Here is a 23,334-nt window from a genome sequence, read left to right as displayed (position 1 = left end):
AAGGTTGAAGACCCACAGACCTCTTTTCATTTTAAGGTGACTCTACTCTTAATGTTCTAGTATATGTTCTTTAAAAGCCAGGTGGGTTTCTTGCCTATCAAATTATAATCCATACCACACTGCATATGAATGAGCTAAAGCCAAATCACCAAGGAAAGGTAAAGCATATTTATGACATAGCTGGATAGGTGTGAGAATTTATGTTAAAATTGAAACTTCATAATGTAGCCAATAATAAAGCTTTTATACATTTTTCTAACATGGACCTATTTGCAGAAGATTTTAATTGTTGTTGATAGCATTATGTAAATTGGCTATAAATCTAAAGGAATTTTGAAGAATATTTTGTTGATGTTGATAAATTCAGAGTTAATTTTACATTTTGCAATATTGTTGAATTCAACATTGTCACAAGAGTTATCCAAGAGTTAGTGAATTTATTTAACTTAGACACAAGGTTAAAACTGATGTTTTTCCTTTAAGTTCCTCTAAAAACTATGAACCAGTTTTATCAATATGAATGTAAATGCTAAAGGAAAATGACTTGTGTTTTTAATTAAGTTTTTGGAAAACTTTAAAGTGTATTTTAAACAATTTGGGTATATAATTCTTTTCAACTGGAAGTTTTCTAAAATTTAAATACAGATCAAGTCTATCCAGTAAAATTTTAGTGTCCAACTTGAGATGTGCTATAAGTATAAAATCTACATTGGATTTTAAATACTTAGTACTTAAACACTTCGAGGATTGGAAAGTAACTCATTAATAATGCTTCTATTGACTAACTGTTGAAATGATGATAATTTGTTAGACTGTATTAAATACAATATATCATCAAACTAATTTCACCTATTTAATTTTACATGCGGTTATGTGTCAATTTCAATTTTTTTTTTTTTGAGATCCATATTTACTCTCCACTACCTGCTCCGTAAGCATAGACTGGATTTTTTTTTTTTTAAGATTTTTGTTTATTTATTTATTTGAGAGAGAGAGTACAGTGGGGAGAAGAGGGAGAAGCAGGGAGCTCCCCGATGAGCAGGGAGCCCGATGTGGAACTCAATCCCAGGACCCTGGGACCATGACCTGAGCCGAAGGCAGACACTTAACTGACTGAGCCACCCAGACGCCCTGGACTAGATTCTTAAAGCATTTTGCCTTTACAGTCCATGTGCTTCCAAATTTTGTCTGAGGGTGTTAGACACTGCAGGATAAAGGGGACTCCTCTTCTTGATTCCGAATGCTGAGCTTTTGGTGTTTACCTTCCTCTTGTGGCACAGTTATCAAGAGTATGGGTGTGGACGCCTGGGTGGCTCAGTGGGTTAAGCCGCTGCCTTCAGCTCAGGTCATGATCTCAGGGTTCTGGGATCGAGTCCCGCATCAGGGGTCTCTGCTTAGCAGGGAGCCTGCTTCCCTTTCTCTCTCTCTGCCTGCCTCTGTCTACTGTGATCTCTCTCTGTCAAATAAATAAATAAAAATCTTAAAAAAAAAAAAAAAAGAGTATGGGTATTTGAGGACATCTGGTGGTGCACTGTCCCAGCCAAATTTCTAGAGTACACAATCCCTCAGTAACCTCAACCTTGGAGTAGTGCCCCCACTGCTAAGGTTACCCTTCTTTGAGTACTCTCCCTCAGCTCTAGGGTACCTTTTATAGTTTTCCTTACATTGTCATAACTACTCTTCTTTCTTAACTCAGTAATTCTTTATATTAAACTTTCCCTGCTTTAATTACCATGTGACTTATGTCTCCTGATTGGACTTAAACTGTTATAGGGTATAGGAACAGAATATTTTTAATAACATACGTGGCTTGTATTATATTTATTTTAGGTAGTGTTGCTGTAGAGCATACAACTAGAGAAGGCAGGGGAAGAGAAAGTAGCAGAAAGTTTTGAAAACGATGATTTAAATTTTTAAATTACATTTAAATGAAATTAAGAATTAAAAAATAATTTCAAAAAAACAACAAAAAACAAAACACAAAACAAAACAAAATAATTTCAAGCTTCAAAAGACAAATGAAGTGCTTAAATTGAAACTTCAAAATGGTACTGAAATATGAATCTACCTATTAAGATTCAAAGATTTTGATGGAAAAAGTCTGGAAGTCTTACCTGAGAAGTCACAGTACTTAGCCCACTAAAAGGAAGTTTAAGCCATACCTCAACTGAAGAGAAGAATGGAGAGGAAGAGATAGATATGAAAAAAAGGGGGGGGGGATAAATGGGGAAGTTTTTATGCAAAATAGATACCTCTGGAAAAGGCCAATGTTATGTCAAAAATGATACCAATTTGTACAATTAAACCATGGTCAAAATAAATATGAATATCTGAAAAAAATGGTTTACCCCTTACAAACTTCTAGTCCAGGTCTCAATTAGCAAAAATGAGCACAAATTAAACCACAAAATAAAACCATATTTTAACCTTCTAATGTGAATTTAAGTAAGCAACAAATATTCAGATATAAACAATCTATTGCTTAGAAGTCTGTGATACTCCTTAGAAAAAAGGAGTAATCATTATTGCCTATTAAGAACTACCCCACCAAATGCAAGTTGGTGCAGCCACTTTGGAAAACAGTGCGGAGATTTTTTAAGAAATTAAAAATAGAGCTACCCTATGGCCCTGCAATTGCACTTACTGAGTCTTTACCCCAAAGATACAGATGTAGTGAAAAGAAGGGCCACCTGTACCCCAATGTTCATAGCAGCAATGGCCACAGTTGCCAAACTGTGGAAAAGAGCCAAGATGCCCTTCAACAGATGAGAGGATAAAGAAGATACGGTCCATATATATAATGGAGTATTATGCCTCCATCAGAAAGGATGAATACCCAACTTTTGTGTCAACATGGACGGGACTGGAGGAGATGACGCTGAGTGAAATAAGTCAAGCAGACAGAGTCAATTATCAAATGGTTTCACTCACTTATGGAGCATAAGGAATAACATGGAGGACATTAGGAGAAGGAAAGGAAAAGTGAATTGGGATAAATCAGAGGGGGAGATGAAGCATGAGAGACTGTGGACTCTTGAGAAACAAACTGAGGGTTTTGGAGGGGAGGAGGGCTGGAGGATGGATGAGCCTGGTGGTGGGTATTAAGGAAGGTACGTATTGCATGGAGCACTGGGTATAGTACATAAACAATGAATCTTAGAAACTGAAAATATTAAATTTTTAAAAACTTTTAAAAAAGAACTGCCCCACTGAACTGTTTAAAGTTAGGCGGAATCTCACTGACTGTTCAGACAAAACTTAATACTGTCTATATAAGCAATGTTATAATCATGTTGATTTCATGTTTGATGGGAGACATATCTAAGACTATTTCTTAGTCAAAAATCCTAATTAATTTTGTTCTGTATGGTCTAAAAGTGCATTTAGAGATTTCAACATAATAACTGAATATCTTCAGAACACGAAATGAAGACCATCATATCAATCAATAACAATAGTCAGCAAAGGAACAGAAGGAAATTTTACAGGAATGTAAATTCCACAGCACTCCAACTATAATTTCAGTCATGCAAGGACCAGAATATTAAGCCATCAGAAAAATAATCCATAAGAAAACTGCTGATTCCATGTTTTTTGTACTGAATAAAGTCCTAAAATTATGTTTCAGAAAGTTTGTTTAGTATTATGTAACTACTTCGGTTATGTGGTTTTCATATTTTTTAGTCTATTTACCAAAACCACTGGTCCTACATTTAATTGCTCATCACACAGAAAGGCTTCCTAAGATGAGAATTGCATTAAGTTACATATAGATGATAAATGTAATCGAGATTTTTTTTTAAAAGCATGCTCTGTGTGATCCACTAAAAAAAACTAATATAAATTATGATATAAAGGTCTTTTCCAGAATTACCAACATCAGTTAAGGCAATTACAAACTGGATTTCACAATGCTCTACCCACATTCAATGTTATATACATAATTTAAATAATAGTGTACCAAGCAATCTCAATGAGTTGCTGGTGGCACAAAACCAGGACACTGATTTCAAGGAATACATAATGTGACATCATGGGCCACGATTCTAAGCTGATAATACAACTTAAAAAAGAGAGAGAGATTTTATTTATTTGTCAGAAAGAGAGAGCGAGCAAGAAGGAGTGGCAGGCAGAGGAAGAAGCAGGCTCCCTAAGGAGCAAGGAGCCCAACGTGGACCCTGGGATCATGACCTGAGCCAAAGGCAGATGCCTAACAGAATGAGCCACCCAGGGGTCCCTGATAAAACAACTTTTAAGGTTTTGGGAATTCCAAGTCTATACCTCAGGAACCCAGATCCATTCTCAAGCCACTAACAGCTACATTGTTCAAACCCACTGGTCTGTTGACTCTCACTTTGGGGTGTGTACCATCAGTCTTCTGAGTAATCACACCTCCCATCAACTCTGGAAAGTTAACAAAGTAGCTCAAGGGGAGTTTTGCTTATTAGAGATACTCTATTATAAGTACACGTGTGGGTTTTGTTACCTTTTTTTTTTTTTTGTAAAAGCTTTATTGAAGTGTAACTGACATATAATACACTGCACCTATTTAAACACAATTTAGCAAGATTTCACATAGCTGTACATCTCTGTAAAACTACCACTGCAATCAAAATAATAAGCATATCCATCACCACCAAGTTTCATATTGTTTTCCAAGTCCTCCCTCCCAACCACATACCCTCATTCACTGGCCAACACTGACCTGCATCAGTTATTATAGACAAGTCTGTATTTTCCAGAAATTTGTGTAAGTGGAATCATAATATATGTACTCTTTTTTGTTCTGTGTTTGCTAACTCAGATAATTATTTTAAGATCCATTGTGTTGTAGTGTGTATCAATAATCCATTCCTTTTTATTACTGAGTAGTCTTCCACTGTTTAGATATACCACTGTTTGTTGATCTGTCGATGGACATCTGCATTTTTTCCATTTTGGGGTTATTAAAGTAAAGCTGCTATGAATATTCATGTGCAATTCATATGCTTTCATTTCTTTTGGGTAAGTACCCTAAGAGTGAATAGTTGACTCATACGGTAAGCATATGTTTAACTTTCTAAGAAACTGCTAAATTATTTTACAAAATAGTCATACCATTTTACATTCCAAATGGCAGAATATAAGAGTTTGTTTCATCTTTTTTTAAATTTTTTTATTTTTTATTAACATATAATGTATTATTAGCCCAGGGTAAAGTTTCATCTTTCTTATTTATCCATTCTGATAGGTATATAGTATCTTATTGTGGTTTTAATTTATATTTCCTTACTGATTAATGATGTTGAGCCTCTTGGTTTTCTATCACAAATATATTTGCTTTATTAAAGTGTTTGTCCAAATTTTTCCTAGGTCCAAATTTTTTATTGTGTGGTTTTCTTAACAATTGAGTTCTGAAAGTATTTTTTTTTAAAGATTTTATTTATTTATTTGACAGAGAGAGATCACAAGTAGACGGAGAGGCAGGCAGAGAGAGAGAGAGAGAGGGAAGTAGGCTCCCTGCCGAGCAGAGAGCCCGATGCGGGACTCGATCCCAGGACCCCGAGATCATGACCTGAGCCGAAGGCAGCGGCTTAATCCACTGAGCCACCCAGGTGCCCCTGAAAGTATTTTTAATATATTCTAACTATACTTCCTATGTGTTCAGATATGTAACTTGTAAATAGTTTCTCCTAGCCCTGTGGCTTGTCTTTTCTTTCTCTTAAGAATGCCTTTTGAAAATCAAAGGTTTTCATTTTGATTAAGTCCGATTTATCAATTTAGTATTTTTATGAATCATGTTTCTGCAGCCAAATCTCAGAAATTTTTGGATAACTAAAGATTACAAAGATTTCCTCTTACTTTTTTCTAGAAGTCTTGCAGTTTTAGGTTTTACATTTAAGCCTAAGATCCATTTTGAGGAGCATTATATTTCTCTAAATACACATAAATTAACTATATTGATGAAGAAATACATGTGGATAGGTCAGTGGCCAAAGTTACAATCATAGGTTGTGTGATACAAAGATTTTGAGGATTGTTTTAAAGTCCTACCACCTGGGGCACCTGGGTGGCTCAGTGTGTTAAAGCCTCTGCCTTGGGCTCAGATCATAATCTTGGGGTCCTATGATTGAGCCCTCCATCGGGCTCTCTGCTCAGCGGGGAGCCTGCTTCCCCCTGTCTCTCTGCCTGCCTTCTTGTAATCTCTCTCTCTCTCTCTCTCTCTGCCAAATAAATAAATAAATAAATATTAAAATAAATCATACCACCTGAGATGTTTCACGTGTTTTTTGTTCATTTTTTGTTTTAAATAGCAAATTCAGTCCTTATTGCTCCACCTTGCCCAAAAGTCCTCTACTATTTTTTTTTATTTTAGTTATTTATTTGAGAGAGAGAGAGAGAGAGCACAAGCTGGGGGAGAGGCAGAGGGAGAGAGAAGCAGGCTTCCTGCTGAGCAGGGAGTCCAATTCGGGGCTCGATCCCAGCACCCTGAGATCATGACCCAAGCTGAAGGCAGATGCTTAACCTACGGAGCCACCCAGGTGCCCCTACTCTTTCTTTTTTAAGAGAACTAACAATACAATATCTGTCATTATTTCCTTCCTGAAGAACTAGAGGAGGGGGAAAAAAAAAAACAGAAGGATGTGGTACCAGGGGTGTGCAGAATATCTCACATCAAAAGAGCTAGAGACTAACCATGGTCTATCCCCGGAATTCAAAGAACACCCAAGTATGTGCAGAATAAAGAGAAAAGGTAAGAGATGAGCCTGGAGAGGATGACAGAGATGAGATTAATGAAGACCTAAGTCATATAATGGATTTCTAATTCCCTCCTAAGAATAACTAAAGTCACTGAGAGGTTATAAACAGGATAGCTGTGATTAGATTTGCAATTTGAAAAGAATCACTTTTAGTTTCAGAGTAAAAAATGACATGCATTATAGTGGGGTAAGAAATTCAGAGACCAGTTAGGAAAAGTGAAACATTTGGAGTAAGTCAGGGGTATAGGATGAAAGGTTCAGAGTGTACTGTGACCAAAGGCAAATAATCAGGAACAAAGAAAGCATATTCCTTACATGGTTAAGAGAGAGCATGTGAGGTTTAATGGTACATTAGAAGATAGAGGAATATGGAGGGTTTTTAATGGTATAGGGAATAGAGTTCATATTATATGAATAACAAAATTAAATATTGAGCAAATTGAAGGTTTTGTGTTAAAGAGTATCAGAGAAGTTCTTTAGGTTGGTAATAATATGGCCCATGGGTTAAAGGAGATGAGGGTGAATTTTAAGGACTTTGGAGATAACTGCAGGTATTGATTTAAAGCAATATGAGGTTTGGGCAGATGTGCTAAAATGGGGATTGAAATCAGAACAAAAATCTCTTTATCTAGTTTTAAAGCCTCACAATTTATCCACAGTCACTCCATTAAGCCAACCCCATTTCTCAATTCTGTCATATGTATAGATGATTTTCTTATAAACTTAAAATATTACTCAGCCCTCAAAATGTTTTATGTATTTTAAGTATGTTTACTATACTACTTTATAATACCTTCTATATTATGCAAATCATTTCTGACTACATTTAGAATTATTTCAAGCCACATCATTCTGATTAAGTTTAGCATCTTAATTATAAAAATCCTATCCATCTATTGATTTATACCCTAGCCTGTTTAAGCATTGAATAGATTAATGACAACAAACTGATTAATACTCAAATAAAGCAAATTAACGTCTTCATGACTCTAATTATTTATCAATGAAGGCAAAATGATAAGAGGCTGATGCATTTCCACTTCCCTTTATGGAGAATACTCTTAGGAAATCAAGCTCTGTGATGAAGAAAATATATTGTGTACTAAAATTTGAAATTCAGTTTTACCTATTTGATTCAAAAATTGCATTATAAAACAACTACTGATTTTTCCCCTCAGCCTAAATTACCATTATTGTTTTCAAAACCAAAAAGTTACATCACATCAACGAAACAAATGCTCAAGTTCAATAAAATTATCACCATCGACTTAAAATTTATAAATGACAATTCAGTAACTATACAAGTGAATATACATCCTTCAGTACACTGTGTATGTATGATGACTGAAACCAGATTCCACTAAGAAATGATTCACCAGGGATGCCTGGGTGACTCAGGTGGTTAAATGTCTGCCTTCTGCTCAGGTCATGATCCCCAGTTTCTGGGATCATGCCCTGGGTTGGGCTCCCTGCTCAGGAAGGAGCCTGCTTCTCCCTCTGCCACTCCCCCTGCTTGTACACACTTGCTTGCTCTCTCTCTCAAATAAATAAATAAATCGGGGGGAAAAAAAAAAACTAAAAAAAGAAAAATGATTCACCATACCCTAGAAAGTCATTTAGAGGATGACCTGATACACAAACATAGCACATTAATCTGAGTATTAATCATGTCTTGGCCATAAAATGAAAGAAAATACCCAGCATCAGTTGTGGTAACCAGACCTTTAAGCATCAGATTCCCAACACTTGCAAGGTAGATAAGATGGATGTAAAGAATTTTTTTTTTAATTTAAGTGGTATTTTAACCATTAACTTACAAAACTCAGGGAATCTTTGATGTTCATAGAAAGATGAATGGATAAAGAAGACAGGATAAATACATACAATGGAACATTACTCAGGTGTAAAAAAAGAATGAGATCTTTCCATTTGTGACAATACAAGGAACCTAGAGGGTATTATGCTCAGAGAAATTAGCCAGAGAAAGAGAGCATATGATTTTTTAACATGCAGAATCTAAAACACAAAATAGACACAGAATCATAAACACAATAACAAACTGATGGTTGACAGAGGGGAAGGTTTGGGGGGATGGAGAAATAGGTGAAGGGGATTAAGAGGTACAACCTTCCAGTTATAAAATAAGTCACATGGATGAAAAGTACAGTGTGAGGAATAAAGTCAATAATATTGTAATTAATGTCATATAGCAAAAGATGGTAACAACCACTTCTCATGGTGAGCATAGTTTAACATAGAGAACTGTCAAAGAGCTATGTTGTACACCTGAAACTAATATAACACTGAATTTCAACTACATTTAAAAAAATAAATAAAAATATTAAACAAATGTTAGCTGTTATTATTATTAAAAGACCTATTCCAGGGCAGCTGGGTGGCTCAGTGGGTTAAGCCTCTGCCTCTGGCTCAGGTCATGATCTCAGGTCCTGGGAGGCAGCATCGGCTCTCTGCTCAGCAGGGGGCCTGCTTCCCCCCCTCCCCCCATCCCCCCACCCCTGCCCCGGCCTGCCTCTCTGGCTACTTATGATCTCTATCAAATAAATAAATAAAATCTTTTTAAAAAAAGACCTATTCCATTTTTTAGTACAAAATCTATCTAACTTGACTTTAAGATGATCACATTTTTATATGTACAACTTACATAAAGTTTCAGAGGCTAACAGCTCAAAACAAATATTCCAGTTATGTTATTATGGATTCTAAATGCATCTCATCTTTCTTCTTGTTGACTGAACTATTCTATTAGGAATCTAACTTTGATTAAACTCACATAACGTGTGGTCAGAAAGAAAGTAAAATCAAAGTAAGTTGTTGGAGGCTACGGCATGGTTGGAGTCGTGGATCAAACCAGACCCTGACTTATGACTCCTTTAAAGTCCGGATGACTTTTTTAGGGGTTAAGGACAGGAAAGTTGAGTAACACTGAGAAAGGGTCTGTGCTACGTATCGTGCGCTCGCCTACGTGACTTCCCACACGTTCTCCCTACAGAAGGGAACAATGTGATCAGGGTCATAAATTCTTAGTTGACCCTTGTTGTTCCTGTACTTCCCATAACCTACTCCCTGGTTGATTGTCTTGCATCAATAGTAGCTAATGGCATTAGCCGTGACTACCTGGCATCACGAGATTTGTTTGTAGTTAATGTAAACCTGTTATAGGAACTTGGTGGCTATCTGACTAGATACTGATGTATTATTACTCCTCCTATTGGGTCTGCCTTATAAATGATTATAAGATGTAGAATAAAACCGGCACTGTTGGACATCCCCCTCAGTGCTCCTCCTGCCCCCATCTCTTTGTCTCTTAATTTCTTTTCACCATCCTCTTACCCTCACGTTCCTGGTCGATTTGTCGCACCGGCCGCGACAGTAAGACTTCACTATTTCGGCAATATTGCTTTCCTAATCCATGAATTCAACTGTAAGTGCATTAGAGTCACCTGGGGAATTCAAGTGCTGATTTAATTTTTCTGGGATATTATCACATTGTCAATAGCTTTCAATCTACAGCAATTCCGAGATGTAGACAGGATTGAGAACCACTCTCAGGTTTAACCCATGAACCAAAATTTTAGCATATATAACAATATGCTGGATAGGGCAACCTCTATCATTACATACTGTGATTCCATAACTCAAGGGTGGGTCCAGAAATCTTTCTTTTAACTAGCAGGTCATTCTGAGATAGATTGTGTATAGATCAAGAGAGAATCACTGTCCTAAATGAGAAACAAGCTTCGTATTTTTCTGATACGTTTAAGGCCTGTCTTAAGCACAGATTCCCAGTCGCAGAGGAAAAATAAGACACCGAGTCAGATAGGAGAGGAAAATCAGAAGCAGGGTGACATGTGAATGCTCCAGCACTTTCATAACTTCCACACAATGTAATGAAGAGCAGTAAAAAAAAAAAAGAAAGAAAGAAAGAGAAAAAGAAGAAGAAAATACCCAGGTGAGCAGAAGTTCCATCTATGCAAGCTGTATCCACTAGGACTCTGATCCAATAAAATGTCATAGAATCTGCACCAGAAACTACTTCCCCTTGTGAAGTAAGATGGGGACTAGAGAGAGGCCTCGTGCTCTTCCTAAATGCTAGTGTTTTCTTTGTATTACTGTTACTACAAAAAGTCTCCGTTGATTCCTTCAAAACTCTAGTAGCACCCTATAAACTTCAGTTTTCATAACTTTAAATAAGATTCTGAAAATGGCCTATTTTAAGATATAAATGTAGGGCTTCATTCTACAATGATTCCAACATTCATTGAAATCAACCTTCTCTTGTTAGAGAACAAAGACCCTAAAATGGAACATTCCAGATTAATATTGTACTAAGGTAAAAATAATCCACTGCTTTACTAGGGTATTACTCACAGCCTATCTTATCAGAAAAAGAGCTGCTCCCTCCGGGTATTCATGAAAAGTGAAACTGATTATTTAAATGCCAGAAAATGCCTTGGTCTGGACTGGGACATACTAAGAGAAATACTTAAGCTGGACTCGAACGCATACCTTGAATGAGAAAAGACACAGACAAGAGGTAAACACCAGATGCACAATATATAGTAAGTTCTCAAAAGTATTGTATCATACGATGACCGCTCCCTCACTGCCCGCCAAGGTGGGCTTCCACATCACGGAAATGGACCAGTCCCAGTCCGACTCCTTCCGGCAGGTGCTGCCGCCGCCGCCCACCGCCACACCGAAGGCCCGGTGGTCCTCCTGCTGCGCAGCCCCAGGACGGCGCGCGCACTAGCAATCCGAACCCGCTTTCGCCGCGAGTCTGAGCACTGCAAAGCAGTGCCCATGGCGCCAGCACCTGCGTCCCCTGGAAGCTCCGTCGCCTAGTCCCTGGAGGGGTGTCCCGGGAGGCTAGGAGGCGCCTCCCACGTTTGTCAGCGAGCCCCTATCCACCCTGTACCCCTCGGGCCCCCGCCTGCTGCCCGCGACTCCGCGGACTTGGCCCAGCATGCGGAGGGCTTTGGGGTTCCCGCCGAGAGCCGCGGTCGACGCCTCAAGTCCTGCCCCCCTGCCCACCCCGCCCACCATATGCATGGGGGACCCCGAGGGCGCGGTGCGGTCGCCGCCACCACCGAGGCAGGCCTGACGAACAGAAGCTTTCTGCTGTAACCGGAAGTCCCTAGCCCGTCTCGACCCTAGCACTTCCGCCCCCAAAACCACCTGAAGACCACTGCCAAAATCCAGGGGCTGGCCGATGCGTACCGAGCGAGTCGACCACTCTGCGGCCAGACCGAGCCCGGTGAGCCAGGAGGTGGGCGCCCCTGTCCAGAAAGTCCTTAGTCCCAAAACGGCCTCGAGGCCCGGGTGGCCGACAGCCCCTCCCAACTCCCGGTCTACCTCAACCTGGCTTACCTGCCCCGCGGGAGCAGCGCCTACTAGGCTGAGGAGGAGCTCTTCCGCCGGCGCGCGCTTTGCTTTACGAGCGGCGCCGAGACCAAAGCACGTAAGAGGGCACGCGCGGGCGTCGCAATAGTGCTGTCCCCCGGGCGAGCCGCAGTGGGATTGGGACCTACAAAATTCAAAAGTGGGTCACCCTTTTTTATTTTAATATCATAATACCAGTCATATATTGGCCTAGCGGAAAGGGATATTGATCATGAGATCTGAGAGTCAATGAATAAAAGTATGGCAAGAAGAGCAAAATGAGTAGAAAGAAAAAAGGCAAAAAGGCATAATATGGAACGCTGAAAAAGTCTAAGGCCTTAGAGACCCAACCATTATAATATTGTGTGTGTTTGGCATGTTTCTTCACAGATGAGAGAAAGCGAATTGACAATGGCTAACAACGTAAGATAGTGCTCGCAGTGTTGTTACTTTATTCTAAGGGCAACACTGAACCAGCTCACACTTTCCATATACTTTCCATAGCATGCCAAGTTCAAACCTGATATCCAAACAAGGTCAAAGTTACCACACTGTGAGCTACAGTTAGAACAAAACAAATCATGAAAAAAAAAATTTTTTTTTTAAGCTATGGAGTACACATAATTGTCAGAAACTTTAAAAAAATACCCGACCATTTTCCTTTTCTCCAAGATCTTAACAATTTAACTCCAGTATCTGATCTTCCCTGCTATCTTCAATTGTCTACCATATTATAACAGTACCTTGTAATGAATTGAAAGAAGTTTATCATACACTTCCTAGTGGATTCCAACTGAAGATAACCAATCTGGAGATAATGGTCCCAAGAGCCACTTCAAAGTCAAACTGGCCATAGAGAAGATAACAGATCAAACCATAGTGCATAATCATAAATAAACTAAATAAACCCAGGTAGGAGTAACAGAGAATAAATTTTAAAGCCTGGAGAAATAAAGAGATAAACCGGGACTGCATACATTTGTGACAGAAGGTGTGAGGAGATTTGAGAATAGATCAATGGATATGGCGACTGGTGTGGCAACTTAATTTTAAAAGTCTTTAAGTTAGGACACCTGGGTGACTCAAGTTGGTAAGCAGCTGCCTTTGGCTCGGGTCACGATCCCAGGGTCCTGGGATTGAGCCCCACATCAAGCTCCCTGCTCAAAGGGGAGCCTGCTTCTCCCTCTCACAAACCCCCTGCTTGGATCCCCTCTCTCACTGTCTCTCTCTGTCAAATAAATAAATAAAATATTTTTTTAAAAAAAAAGTCCTTTAAGTTAGTAGTATGTGGGTGAGCCATTGTGGCCCTAAAAGACAAAAGTGAAACCCAGAGTGAATGTATTGAAAGAGGTCTAGAAAGAAGAAAACAAAAGTGTATAACAAACCACTTTGCCAAATAAGATGACTGGTATGATATTAATACCACTTGGTTGGGATGAAAGGAAATTTATTTTAAAAATTGGAATTTTCTCTTGCCATAGATGAACACTTGTGAGAGTGCTCTGGTTCAGGACCCACAGAGATAATGACAGTCATGGCTTCCACCATGATGATGGTTTTCTCCATCCATGATACTAACCAATATGGAGATTCCATAATCCTCAAATGACAGCTATAAGAAGCCACAAAGAGGCTAAAGACAGTGGCAGGATAACCAGAAAACCCTGCCCAAGGAAGGCTGGTGAGTCAAGAAACAGGAAAATGGTTAGGAACCATTTCACTTCAAAGTTTCATTTTGTTAGTTTTGAAACAGCCAGCATTTTTAAGCTTAAGTAAATCACTTAAATTTAGAAGAGATAATATGGGACAGAAATAAATCTAAATGATACCCTTGGTATCCTTACTTAAAGAAAGTTATTTAATGAAAATATCTGGTGAACCCAATACAATATCCTTCACTGAAGAAAAAAGGTGATTAAAAGCATCCAAACTCAATGCAAATCAAATTGAACATGCAATTCCTCAGACTGAAAGTTATCAAAGAAATAATTGTGTTAGACTCTGTGCTGATATCAGAAATATAAAGACATGAGTTAGTGGGAAGCATTTTAGAGAGTCTTCTGCATAAGGCTGTTGTATTAAAGGAAATAATATACGCACAGCATTTAATACGTGGTAAATATTCAAAAACATTTATTATTAATACTATTGCAAAATGGTGGGTGGGGTTGTGTTGTTTTTTTTTTTAATGGTGGGGTTTTTATAGTTGTCTTGGAGTTTCTTGGGAGGGGTAACTCCCCTCGATTACTCACAGGTGACTCCTGTGAAAGTTAAAGAGGGAGGGGGAACAGAATTGAGCTGCCAAGAGCTTGAGGCAATAATACTTATATGACACGTGCGGGGGGCGGGGGGAGGAATGAAGACAACATAGTAAGAACATCAAACTATGATGCAGACCTGAAAAAAAAGCTCTGCAAACATACTAGGGTGCAAATATCACTTATTAGGAAGTCCCACATTAGGTAGAAATGGCCAGGATCTAGTTCCTTCTGTGCTGAGGCTAACCAGAAAGTGTATAGCCTCACCTGGAATGCTGCAGTGACTCCGAAGTCACCAAGGATGGAGCGTGTTGGCTAACTGCAGTCCTTGCGGCTGAAAAAGAAATCTAGTCCGTGTAGTTCCATGGTTACCACAGGGAGTTCATATTCTAATGAGGGAAACTGAAAGTACAGAAGTGAAGAAATAAATACACACTGTGCCAGATGTTTTGTGTGCTTTGGAGAAAGGTAAAGCAATGCAAGAGGGTTAGGGAGTACAAGAGAGAGGAAGTACTAGTTTATATAGGATGGTCAGGAGTGCTTCTCTGATAAGCCAGCATCATCCAGGGGCCTGAAGGAAGAGAAGGCGTGAGTTATGTGGATATCCTAAGAAAGGAGTATTGCAGTCAGATGCAACAGAAATACAAAGGCACTGGGACAGATTATGTGCCTACATGTCTGAGGAACAGCAAAGAGACCAGCATAGCTAAAGCAGAGTGAGGAAAGGGGGAAAATAAGAGATGAGTTCTCATGGGCATTCAAGTATTTATTCAAATATCACTTTCCAATCAGACTGTTCCATGATAACTATGTAAAAAACAACCTGCGGGGTGCCTGGGTGGCTCAGTTGGTCGGGTAACTGCCTTCCACTTGGGTCAAGATCCCAGAGTCCTGGGATCGAGTCCAGCGTTGGGCTCCCAGGGAGTCTGCTTCTCCCTCTGACCTTCTCCCCTCTTGTGGTCTCTCTCAGTCTCTCTCTCAAATAAATAAATAAAATCTTTAAATAAATAAATAAAATAGCCACCTGTCACTAACTTTCAGTATTCATGATATCACTTATACTAAGCAGTTTTTTCCCATAGCACTTACCACCCTCAACACCATAAAGAATTTTTTTGGGTTTCCAACTTGTTTACTGATATTTATCAGATTCCTACATCAATGCCACAAGGGTTAAGCTTGTCATAGGCATTCAATAAAAATTTGTTGAAAAAATTGTATAGTGTATTTTTAATTTAGTGTGCAAAGCATTCAGTGTATAATAGGATAACAGATTATAATTGTATATATTGATGCAGGTAGTACACACATATATAACATTAATTTTAAATATAATTCATTTTCTTATAAAGTAGGAGTGTCTTTAAATAAGTTAAACCAAATTAAATTGTCCACTTTTTTTAGGTTAAAAAATAGTTTGATTTTTGGAAGTTACATATGTTTCAACTTAATATTTTCCCCATATCATACATAAATAGTATAACAGGAAAAACTTTTAAAAAATTATTAAATTTGCAAAGTCACACATATAGTGTTTAATCTCCAAATATACAAAGAACTTATGGAGTTAAGGATGACTATCAAATCTATAATGTTTATTACAAAAGAAAGTCATATTTAAAAATAATGTGCAAAAATATAGTATAGGAAAGGAGATGAAAAAGGAAATTATTTGGGGTAGTAGTTTATAACATCCTGAGGGATTTTTCTTCACACCTCTTTAGTTTTCCACATGTTTTTCAAAAAGAAAGACTTTGGAAAGGGTTTAAACAACAACTAATGTAAGATCTAATATAATAGAAAATTTGGAAAATACATTTATTCCAAAGGCTAACCGAAGTGGAACTATTTCATGTGAAGAGGAAAAACCTGAGACAAAAAAAAATTTAATATCTGACTTTAAGCCATATTTATAAGTGAAACTTTAAAAAAGATATAGGGCTGCTTGGGTGGTACAATCGGTTAAGCCTTCATCCTTTGGTTTCCGCTCAGGTCATGATCTCAGGGTCATGGAATCTGTTTGAGTTTCTCTCACCCTCTCCCATGCCCCTCCCCCTGCACACACACATTCTTTCTCTCTCTCTCAAATAAATGAATAAATATTTTAAAATAGATAAAAAGTAGCATATCACATCCAAAAAGCAAATAACCCAGTTAAGAAATGGGCAGAATACATGAATAGACATTTTTTTCAAAGAAGACATACAGATGGATAACAGATACATCAATATCACTCATCATCAGAGAAATACAAATCAAAAACACAATGAAATATCACCTCACACTGGTCAGAATGGCTAAAATCAACAACACAAGGAACAACAGGTATCAGTGAGGATGCAGAAGGGGAACCCTCTTGCACTGGCTGGTGGGAACAAAACCTGGTGCAGCCACTCTGGAAAACAGTATAGAGGTTCCTCAAAAAGTTAAAAAACAGAACTACCCAAAACCCCCAGCAATTGCACTACTAGGTATTTACCCATAGGATACAAAAATACAGATTCAGAAGGGTACATGCACCCTGATGTTTATGTGAACATTATCAACAATAGCCAAACTATGGAGAGAGCCCAAATGTCCCTCAACTGATGAGTAGATAAAAAGGTGTGTGTGTGTGTGTGTGTGTCTATATATACAGATAGATCTGTATATATACTTATATATATGTACACACACGTACACACACAATGGAATGTTATTCAGTCATCGAAAAGAATGAAATCTTGCCATTTGCCAATGACATTGATGGAGCTAGAGTATATTCTGCTAAGCAGAATAAGTCAGTCAGAGAAAGACAAATACTATATGATTTCACTCACACGTGGAACTTAAGAAACAAAACAGATGAACATATGGGAAGGAGGGGAAGAGAAAAAGAGAGAGGGAAACAAACCATAAGAGACCCTTAATGACAGAGAACCAATTGAAGGTTGATAGAGGGTGGGGGATGGGTTAAATGGGTGATGGGTATGAAGGAGGGCACTTGTCATGATGAACACTGTGTGTTATATGTAAATGATCAACCACTAAATTCTACTCCTGAAACAAATATTACACTATATGCTAACCAGAACTTAAATAAAAATTTGAAAAAAAAATAACAATAAAGTAGCATATCTATCTGTTCCATCTTTCAAGTCATTGTCTAATTTTTTGGGTACCAACAGAAAACACACCAATAAATAAAGAGCTCTGAGATACACTGGAAGTATATTTTTTTCTTATATATTAAGCTGAATTTGAGAGGTACAGCTCTACTCTGTTAGGGCATTTAAAGTAACAGCTTTCTGTTGCCCTGCATTACCTAGGCAGGATTCAGCAACTACAGCCTGAGAATAAAATTCTGCTGCCACCTACTTTTGTAAGTAAAATTCTATTGGAGCTCTGCTACCTCCATTCATTTATGTATTTTCTGTGGCTGTTTTCACCTTACAGTGGTAGAACTGAGTAGTTGTGACAGAGATCACATAGCCTACAAAACCTGAAATAGGTACTATCTGGCCCTGTATAGAAAAAAGTCTCCTAGCCCTTGCCATTGGGTGTTATCCTCATCTACATGGTCAGTGCTAGCTCTCCACCGAAGAACCCACATTCCAGGATAGGGGAAGAGAACAAAAGACCAAATGGAAGGAAAAAATTGCATTTCCTAAGACCAACTTGAACTTGCACATATTATGTCTCATTTACTCTATTGTCATGGGTTAGACATGCTCAGCAAAAATTCAGTGGGTCAGAAATGTGCCCAACTAACATATGTGTGGGTGGGTCTGTTACTAAAAGGAAAAAGGGTAAGTAGATACTGCAGAACGCTGAAGAGTTTCTGCCACAGATATGGGGGGCGGGGGGAGTGGCAGTACAGTTGGAAATAAGAGTGGAAAGGATAAATAAACCTCTTAAAACATCTGCCTTCATTGAATAAATTTTGACAATTAGGAGCACATCACAAAGTAGATGCCTGCCTTTCAGGAATTATGTCTCTTCCTTATTTATTCCTAGTGAAATGTAGTTCACCCTCAAACTGGTAATGCTTATATTTTAAAGAGCAGATCATCAGGGCACCTTGGTGGCTCAGTCATTAAGTGTCTGCCTTTGGGTCAGGTCATGATCCCAGCGTCCTATGATCCAGCCCCGCATCAGGCTCCCTGCTCAGAGGGAAGCCTGCTTCTCCCTCTCCCACTCCCCCTGCTTGTGTTCCCTCTCTCACTGTGTCTCTGTCAAAAGAAATAAATAAAATTTAAATAAATAAATAAATAAAAGTAAAGATCAGATCGTCATATTTTATATTTGTTTTCTTTCAATGACGAGAAATACGCCTTCAGTCTGGGAAAGTGTAACGTTAGCCTGGTATGTATGCCTCCTCTGCAGAGCCTCTTCTTACTCTATAACACACCTCAGTGTAATTTCAGTGATAGTATCTACATATTCAGTTGCTTCAGGAGCATTTTTATACCTCCTATCCCTCTTCCTGACACACATATACAATATAAACAAGATATGTGCTCACCAACTAGATATTCATTTACATGCTTGAATGCTTTATGTTAGCAAGTCCCCATAAGAGGTATCCCAAGGAATGTGAAGATAGGCATATTAAATAGGGCAGAGTCAGCAACTATAGTTCAACAGTTAAAGCCAGCCCACTACCTGATGTTGTAAATAAAGTTTCAGAGACCACAGCCATTCTTTCTCATTTACATATTGTCTATGGCTACCTTTATACTACAAAAGCAAAGTTGAGTAGTTCCACAGAGATTGTACAACCTGTAAAAAGCCTACATTTCTATTTTGCCAATTAAAGAGAAAGTTTGCCAATCCCTGAATGACGGCATTCTGAGGAGCCCTTACTTTCATTTGAATTCAGGATTATAAGTAGAATAGCAAGAAGTTAACTTGAAGGTAAGCAAGAATTTAACTCTAAGTATAGACAGACCCTAGAATTGATATTTATATTTCTTGAATTTTTTTTCCTGGAGCTTCTAAAGGCAGAAAAGGTACTGATTTCCTTTGGAAATACTTTAACAAGATGAATAAGTTTAATGAGGATTAATGGTTCCTTCCAATGGGATGAACTGTTTCATATCATTTATATAAACTTACTACATTTACTATGTATATTTACTGTGAAACCAAATATCCACAAAACCATTTTTTTAATTTTTTAAAAGACTATTTATTTATTTATTTATTTGCCAGAGGAAGGGGGAGAAAGAACACAAGCAGGCAGAGCAGCAGGCAAAGGGAGAGGGAGAAGCAGTGTCCCCACTGAGCAGGGGGTCCTCCATATGGGGCTCCATCCAGGACCCTGAGATCATGACCTGAACCAAAGGCAGATGTTTAACCCACTGAGCCACTCGGGTGCTCCTCCAAAAAAATTATTTGAAAATTAGAGATGTTTCAAAATAAGCAGAGAAAAACAATTTCACTTATTTCTGTTCCACATTTATAAACAAAAAATAGAGTCAATCATTACAACTTAGAGTTTAACATTTTTGCTCTAATTGTGTCACCATGATTAGAACACTGTAGGATAAACTGAAGTTTTTGTGGTATAAGCAGAAGTGTTAACCTTGGTATTTTTTTTTTACATTTTGGGGTATTTTTTAAAGATTTTGGGAATTTTTTATTGCTACAGACATACCTATTAAGACATTTTAAATAAATTCCCTAATATTTTAATATTGATATTTCAACCCAATCCTATGCATTGGGTTCCATTAATTTCTTGCATTCTTTTGTGATAAGGTTATTGAAATATTCATACCTTTCTATAAAATCATGAAGAATTTTAGTCCAAGTAAAATGTTTCAAGTCCCATGATAGCTTCTGACACCTATTTTATTAAATTTTACTTTTAAATCTCTCTCATGTTTCCCTTCAGTAAGTGTCTTAATATATTCTGTTGTCAAACTAGATTCTTACAATATGAGGTATTTAATCCATTTACGTTTGCATTTAAAAAAGAAGTCATGAGAAATATTTAACAACTAAAAATCAACGATAAAATATGTCCAAATACTGAATAATGCATTAAGTTAAACAAGAACTAGAAAGCATGTTAATGCTTGTCAAAACAAAAAAATAATTCTCCCATTTAGTTATCCTTTAGCTACTGTTGAAATTCCAATTCATTTTTTTTTATTTCTCAGTCTTCTCTTTGAAAGAAGTTGAGTAAAAATCAATAGGTAATCATAATCAAGGACCTCATATTCATTAACATCTTTCAAGAACATATATTTCAATTCTTCTCTGCCTGAGTTATCACAATGCACATTGGAGCATAAAGAATAAATGCAAAAGAAAAGAAAATCAACCACAGGACAAAAGAGCAAGGGAGAACACAGACACAAATGGGTTAAAAGAACGAATGAATGAGAGAAAAGGAAAAATTCAAGACGATACTGCTTTAATAGTATCTAGGAGTACACAGGGGAAGGCTAGGAAGAAAATTGTGCTGACCTGTAAGAAATAGGCTGTTTCTGGGAGCTGTCCAATGTACTAACCAAACTGTCACACAACTTACCTCCTTAGTAGGAACTGTCTTCAGGGATTCTTCCTTGAACCAAGGCATCTCTTTACTCATCTTTTACAGCTATTTCTTCTAAGCAATCTTTAAAATGATTATCCCAATATATTACTCTGCCCTTCCGTGTCTTCTTAAAAATCCCTATACCGAATAATTAAGTAAATATAGCCAGTGGCAAAAAAGGAAATATGAACCCGTCTTTGTTAAAATATTAGAGATAATATGAAATCAGTAAAATTTCATTTTCTTTTACCAAATTTTAAATTTCCTTTCATCTCAAAAACATGATCTAATGATAGCTTTTAAATCTCCCTTAAATTGAACTCATATAGTTTCCACTCTTAAGTCCTGTAGGGCAGCACAAATCAATGAGAAAAACAGGCCAGAAGGACGTGAGGATTTATCTTTGTTCACAAATACCGATGGGCAATTTAAAAGTCGAAAGATTTCACAACAGAGGGCTGATCGACCCATTGGCCTATCAAAGGGTAAATCGCATTATTGAAAGGAGATTGAAGTTGTTTTGTTTGGGCGGGGGCCGAGGGTTTGCTTTGCCCCCCACACTGGGGTTACATAGTTAAGTACAATCAGAGAAAATATTAGGAGCCTTTCCCCCCCCCCATTTTATTGCCATCATAACTTTTGCCCTGAAGTAATTTCTTCCACTTTACATGAGTAGGAGATAAGTAGGGAAGGGAAACTCAAGTATCTCTGTTGTTAGGGTGATTACAACAAAACGGACTTTAGAAGTCGGGTTTGTAACACCGCAGGAGAGCTGTTTCGATGCCCTGGAAGGAGAAAGCCGGTTCCAACAGCGACTCTGGGGAATGCACTCTCCGCCCCCCCCTACCGTGCTTACTTAAGCTAATGGAAGATCCTGCCTTTCAGTAGCGGCTGCACTGGGATACCAGACAAACAGCTCCCCTCGACCCCTGGCAGACAGGGCCCCTCTTCAGGACATCATTAAAAGCACATGCACTTATTTCACACCCATTGGCAGCCTCCGGTGGCAAGACTCAGGACTCCTACTCTGAAGCCAAGGAGAAACCAGAGTGGTGGAAAACATCCTCGCTTTGAAAATCCAAAGCTAAATTAAAAGAGCTACATGAGATAAGGAGCCTGAAGAATATTAGTTGGCTGCGGGGGTGAGGAGAGGCACAAAAAGCACAGCAGGTAAGAGGCTGGGGGTTGTTGCCAAAGTGTCCCAGGTGGCTCATGGAAAAGGATCTCAGAATTGGAGGCCTGTCCCTTTGAGACTTCCACGCGTGCTCAAGCTTGTCTTCTTCCATCAGTTTCGAGAGGACGACATTGTCAGAGCCTTCTCTATCGGTGCCACTAATCCTGTTATCATCTTGGTTATAAATATTAATTCCTCTGGCCTTTTCGGTGATGGTGCCGCGTCAGATTCAGAGCTGTTAGGAGTCTCGCCCCTCGCTGCGAGAAACCTATGCGAGGCAAGGCCAAGCTGATGCGATGGCGGCCCATCCGGAGAGGTGCGTGGACGCCAGCGTGCTGGACTTCGTCGCAGACCTGTCCCTGGCCTCCCCTGGGCACCCTCTCCTCTGCGACTTCGCACCCGGGGTTCCCTTTGGGGACCCGGACCTTGTGCTCCGAGAGGGAAGACGCAGGAGGCTGGCACGCTTTGAGGAGGAGGATCCAGAAGAGGAGGGCGAAGTAGACGAGGGGGAGGAGGAGGAGGAGGAAGAGGAGCATGGGAGAGGCGCCTCCCCGCTGGGCCGTCCCAAGAGGAAAAGGGTGATCACCTATGCCCAGCGCCAGGCAGCCAACATCCGCGAAAGGAAGCGGATGTTCAACCTCAATGAGGCCTTCGACCAGCTGCGAAGGAAGGTGCCCACTTTTGCTTACGAGAAGAGGCTGTCCCGAATCGAGACCCTACGCCTGGCCATCGTCTACATTTCCTTCATGACCGAGCTCTTGGAGAGCTGCGAAAAAAAGGATACGGGCTGAGCCGGAGCGGGGTGGAGGTGTCTGCGCCCACCTGCCGGGCGCGCGCGGGCTTGGGGTGCTTCAGGACCCAGCAGGGTGCGGCCGATAGGCCAGGAGGGACTCTTCAAGGCAGAATGTCTTGCCTTCTGCAGTTTGGTTCAGGGTTGTGAAATCCCCACAGCCCTCAAGAAGTGGCAGCCGTAGAGTTAATATACACGCGAACGATCTCAATTGGAGTCTGGGGCAGGGGCGGGCGGGGCGCCTTACGAGTTCGAACGCGCTGGGCTGTTGACGCGAGCGCCGGGACACAGCTTCGGCCGGCCTGTTGGTGAGGAGCTAATCCTCTCCCCAAACTGCAGATTTCCGGGGCTTCTGTAGAGTCCAAACTCTTCCATTTTCTTAAAAAAAAAGAAAAAAAGAAAAAAAGAAAAAGAAAAAGAAGGAAAGAAAGAAAAGGGAAGAAAGA

At 39.1% G+C, this 23,334-nt stretch overlaps 1 protein-coding gene across 1 annotated transcript; it reads left to right on the top strand.

The window, feature by feature from the left end:
- The first annotated feature begins 22,366 nt into the window (after positions 1-22,366).
- On the top strand, positions 22,367-22,889 carry FERD3L (Fer3 like bHLH transcription factor). Its single transcript, XM_047695650.1, has one exon. It carries the CDS (start codon positions 22,395-22,397, stop codon positions 22,887-22,889), a length of 495 nt encoding a protein of 164 aa, XP_047551606.1. The 5' UTR covers positions 22,367-22,394.
- The last annotated feature ends 445 nt before the right edge of the window (positions 22,890-23,334 follow it).

The sequence above is a fragment of the Lutra lutra genome, chromosome 11, assembly GCF_902655055.1.
Source record: "Lutra lutra chromosome 11, mLutLut1.2, whole genome shotgun sequence".
In the NCBI taxonomy this organism is placed as follows: Eukaryota; Metazoa; Chordata; class Mammalia; order Carnivora; family Mustelidae; genus Lutra; species Lutra lutra.
This window is presented reverse-complemented; position numbering and strand designations above follow the sequence as displayed.

Bases quoted from the DNA above. Each gene is read 5' to 3' on its own strand.
- FERD3L (XM_047695650.1), top strand. From the start codon at position 22,395: ATGGCGGCCCATCCGGAGAGGTGCGTGGACGCCAGCGTGCTGGACTTC.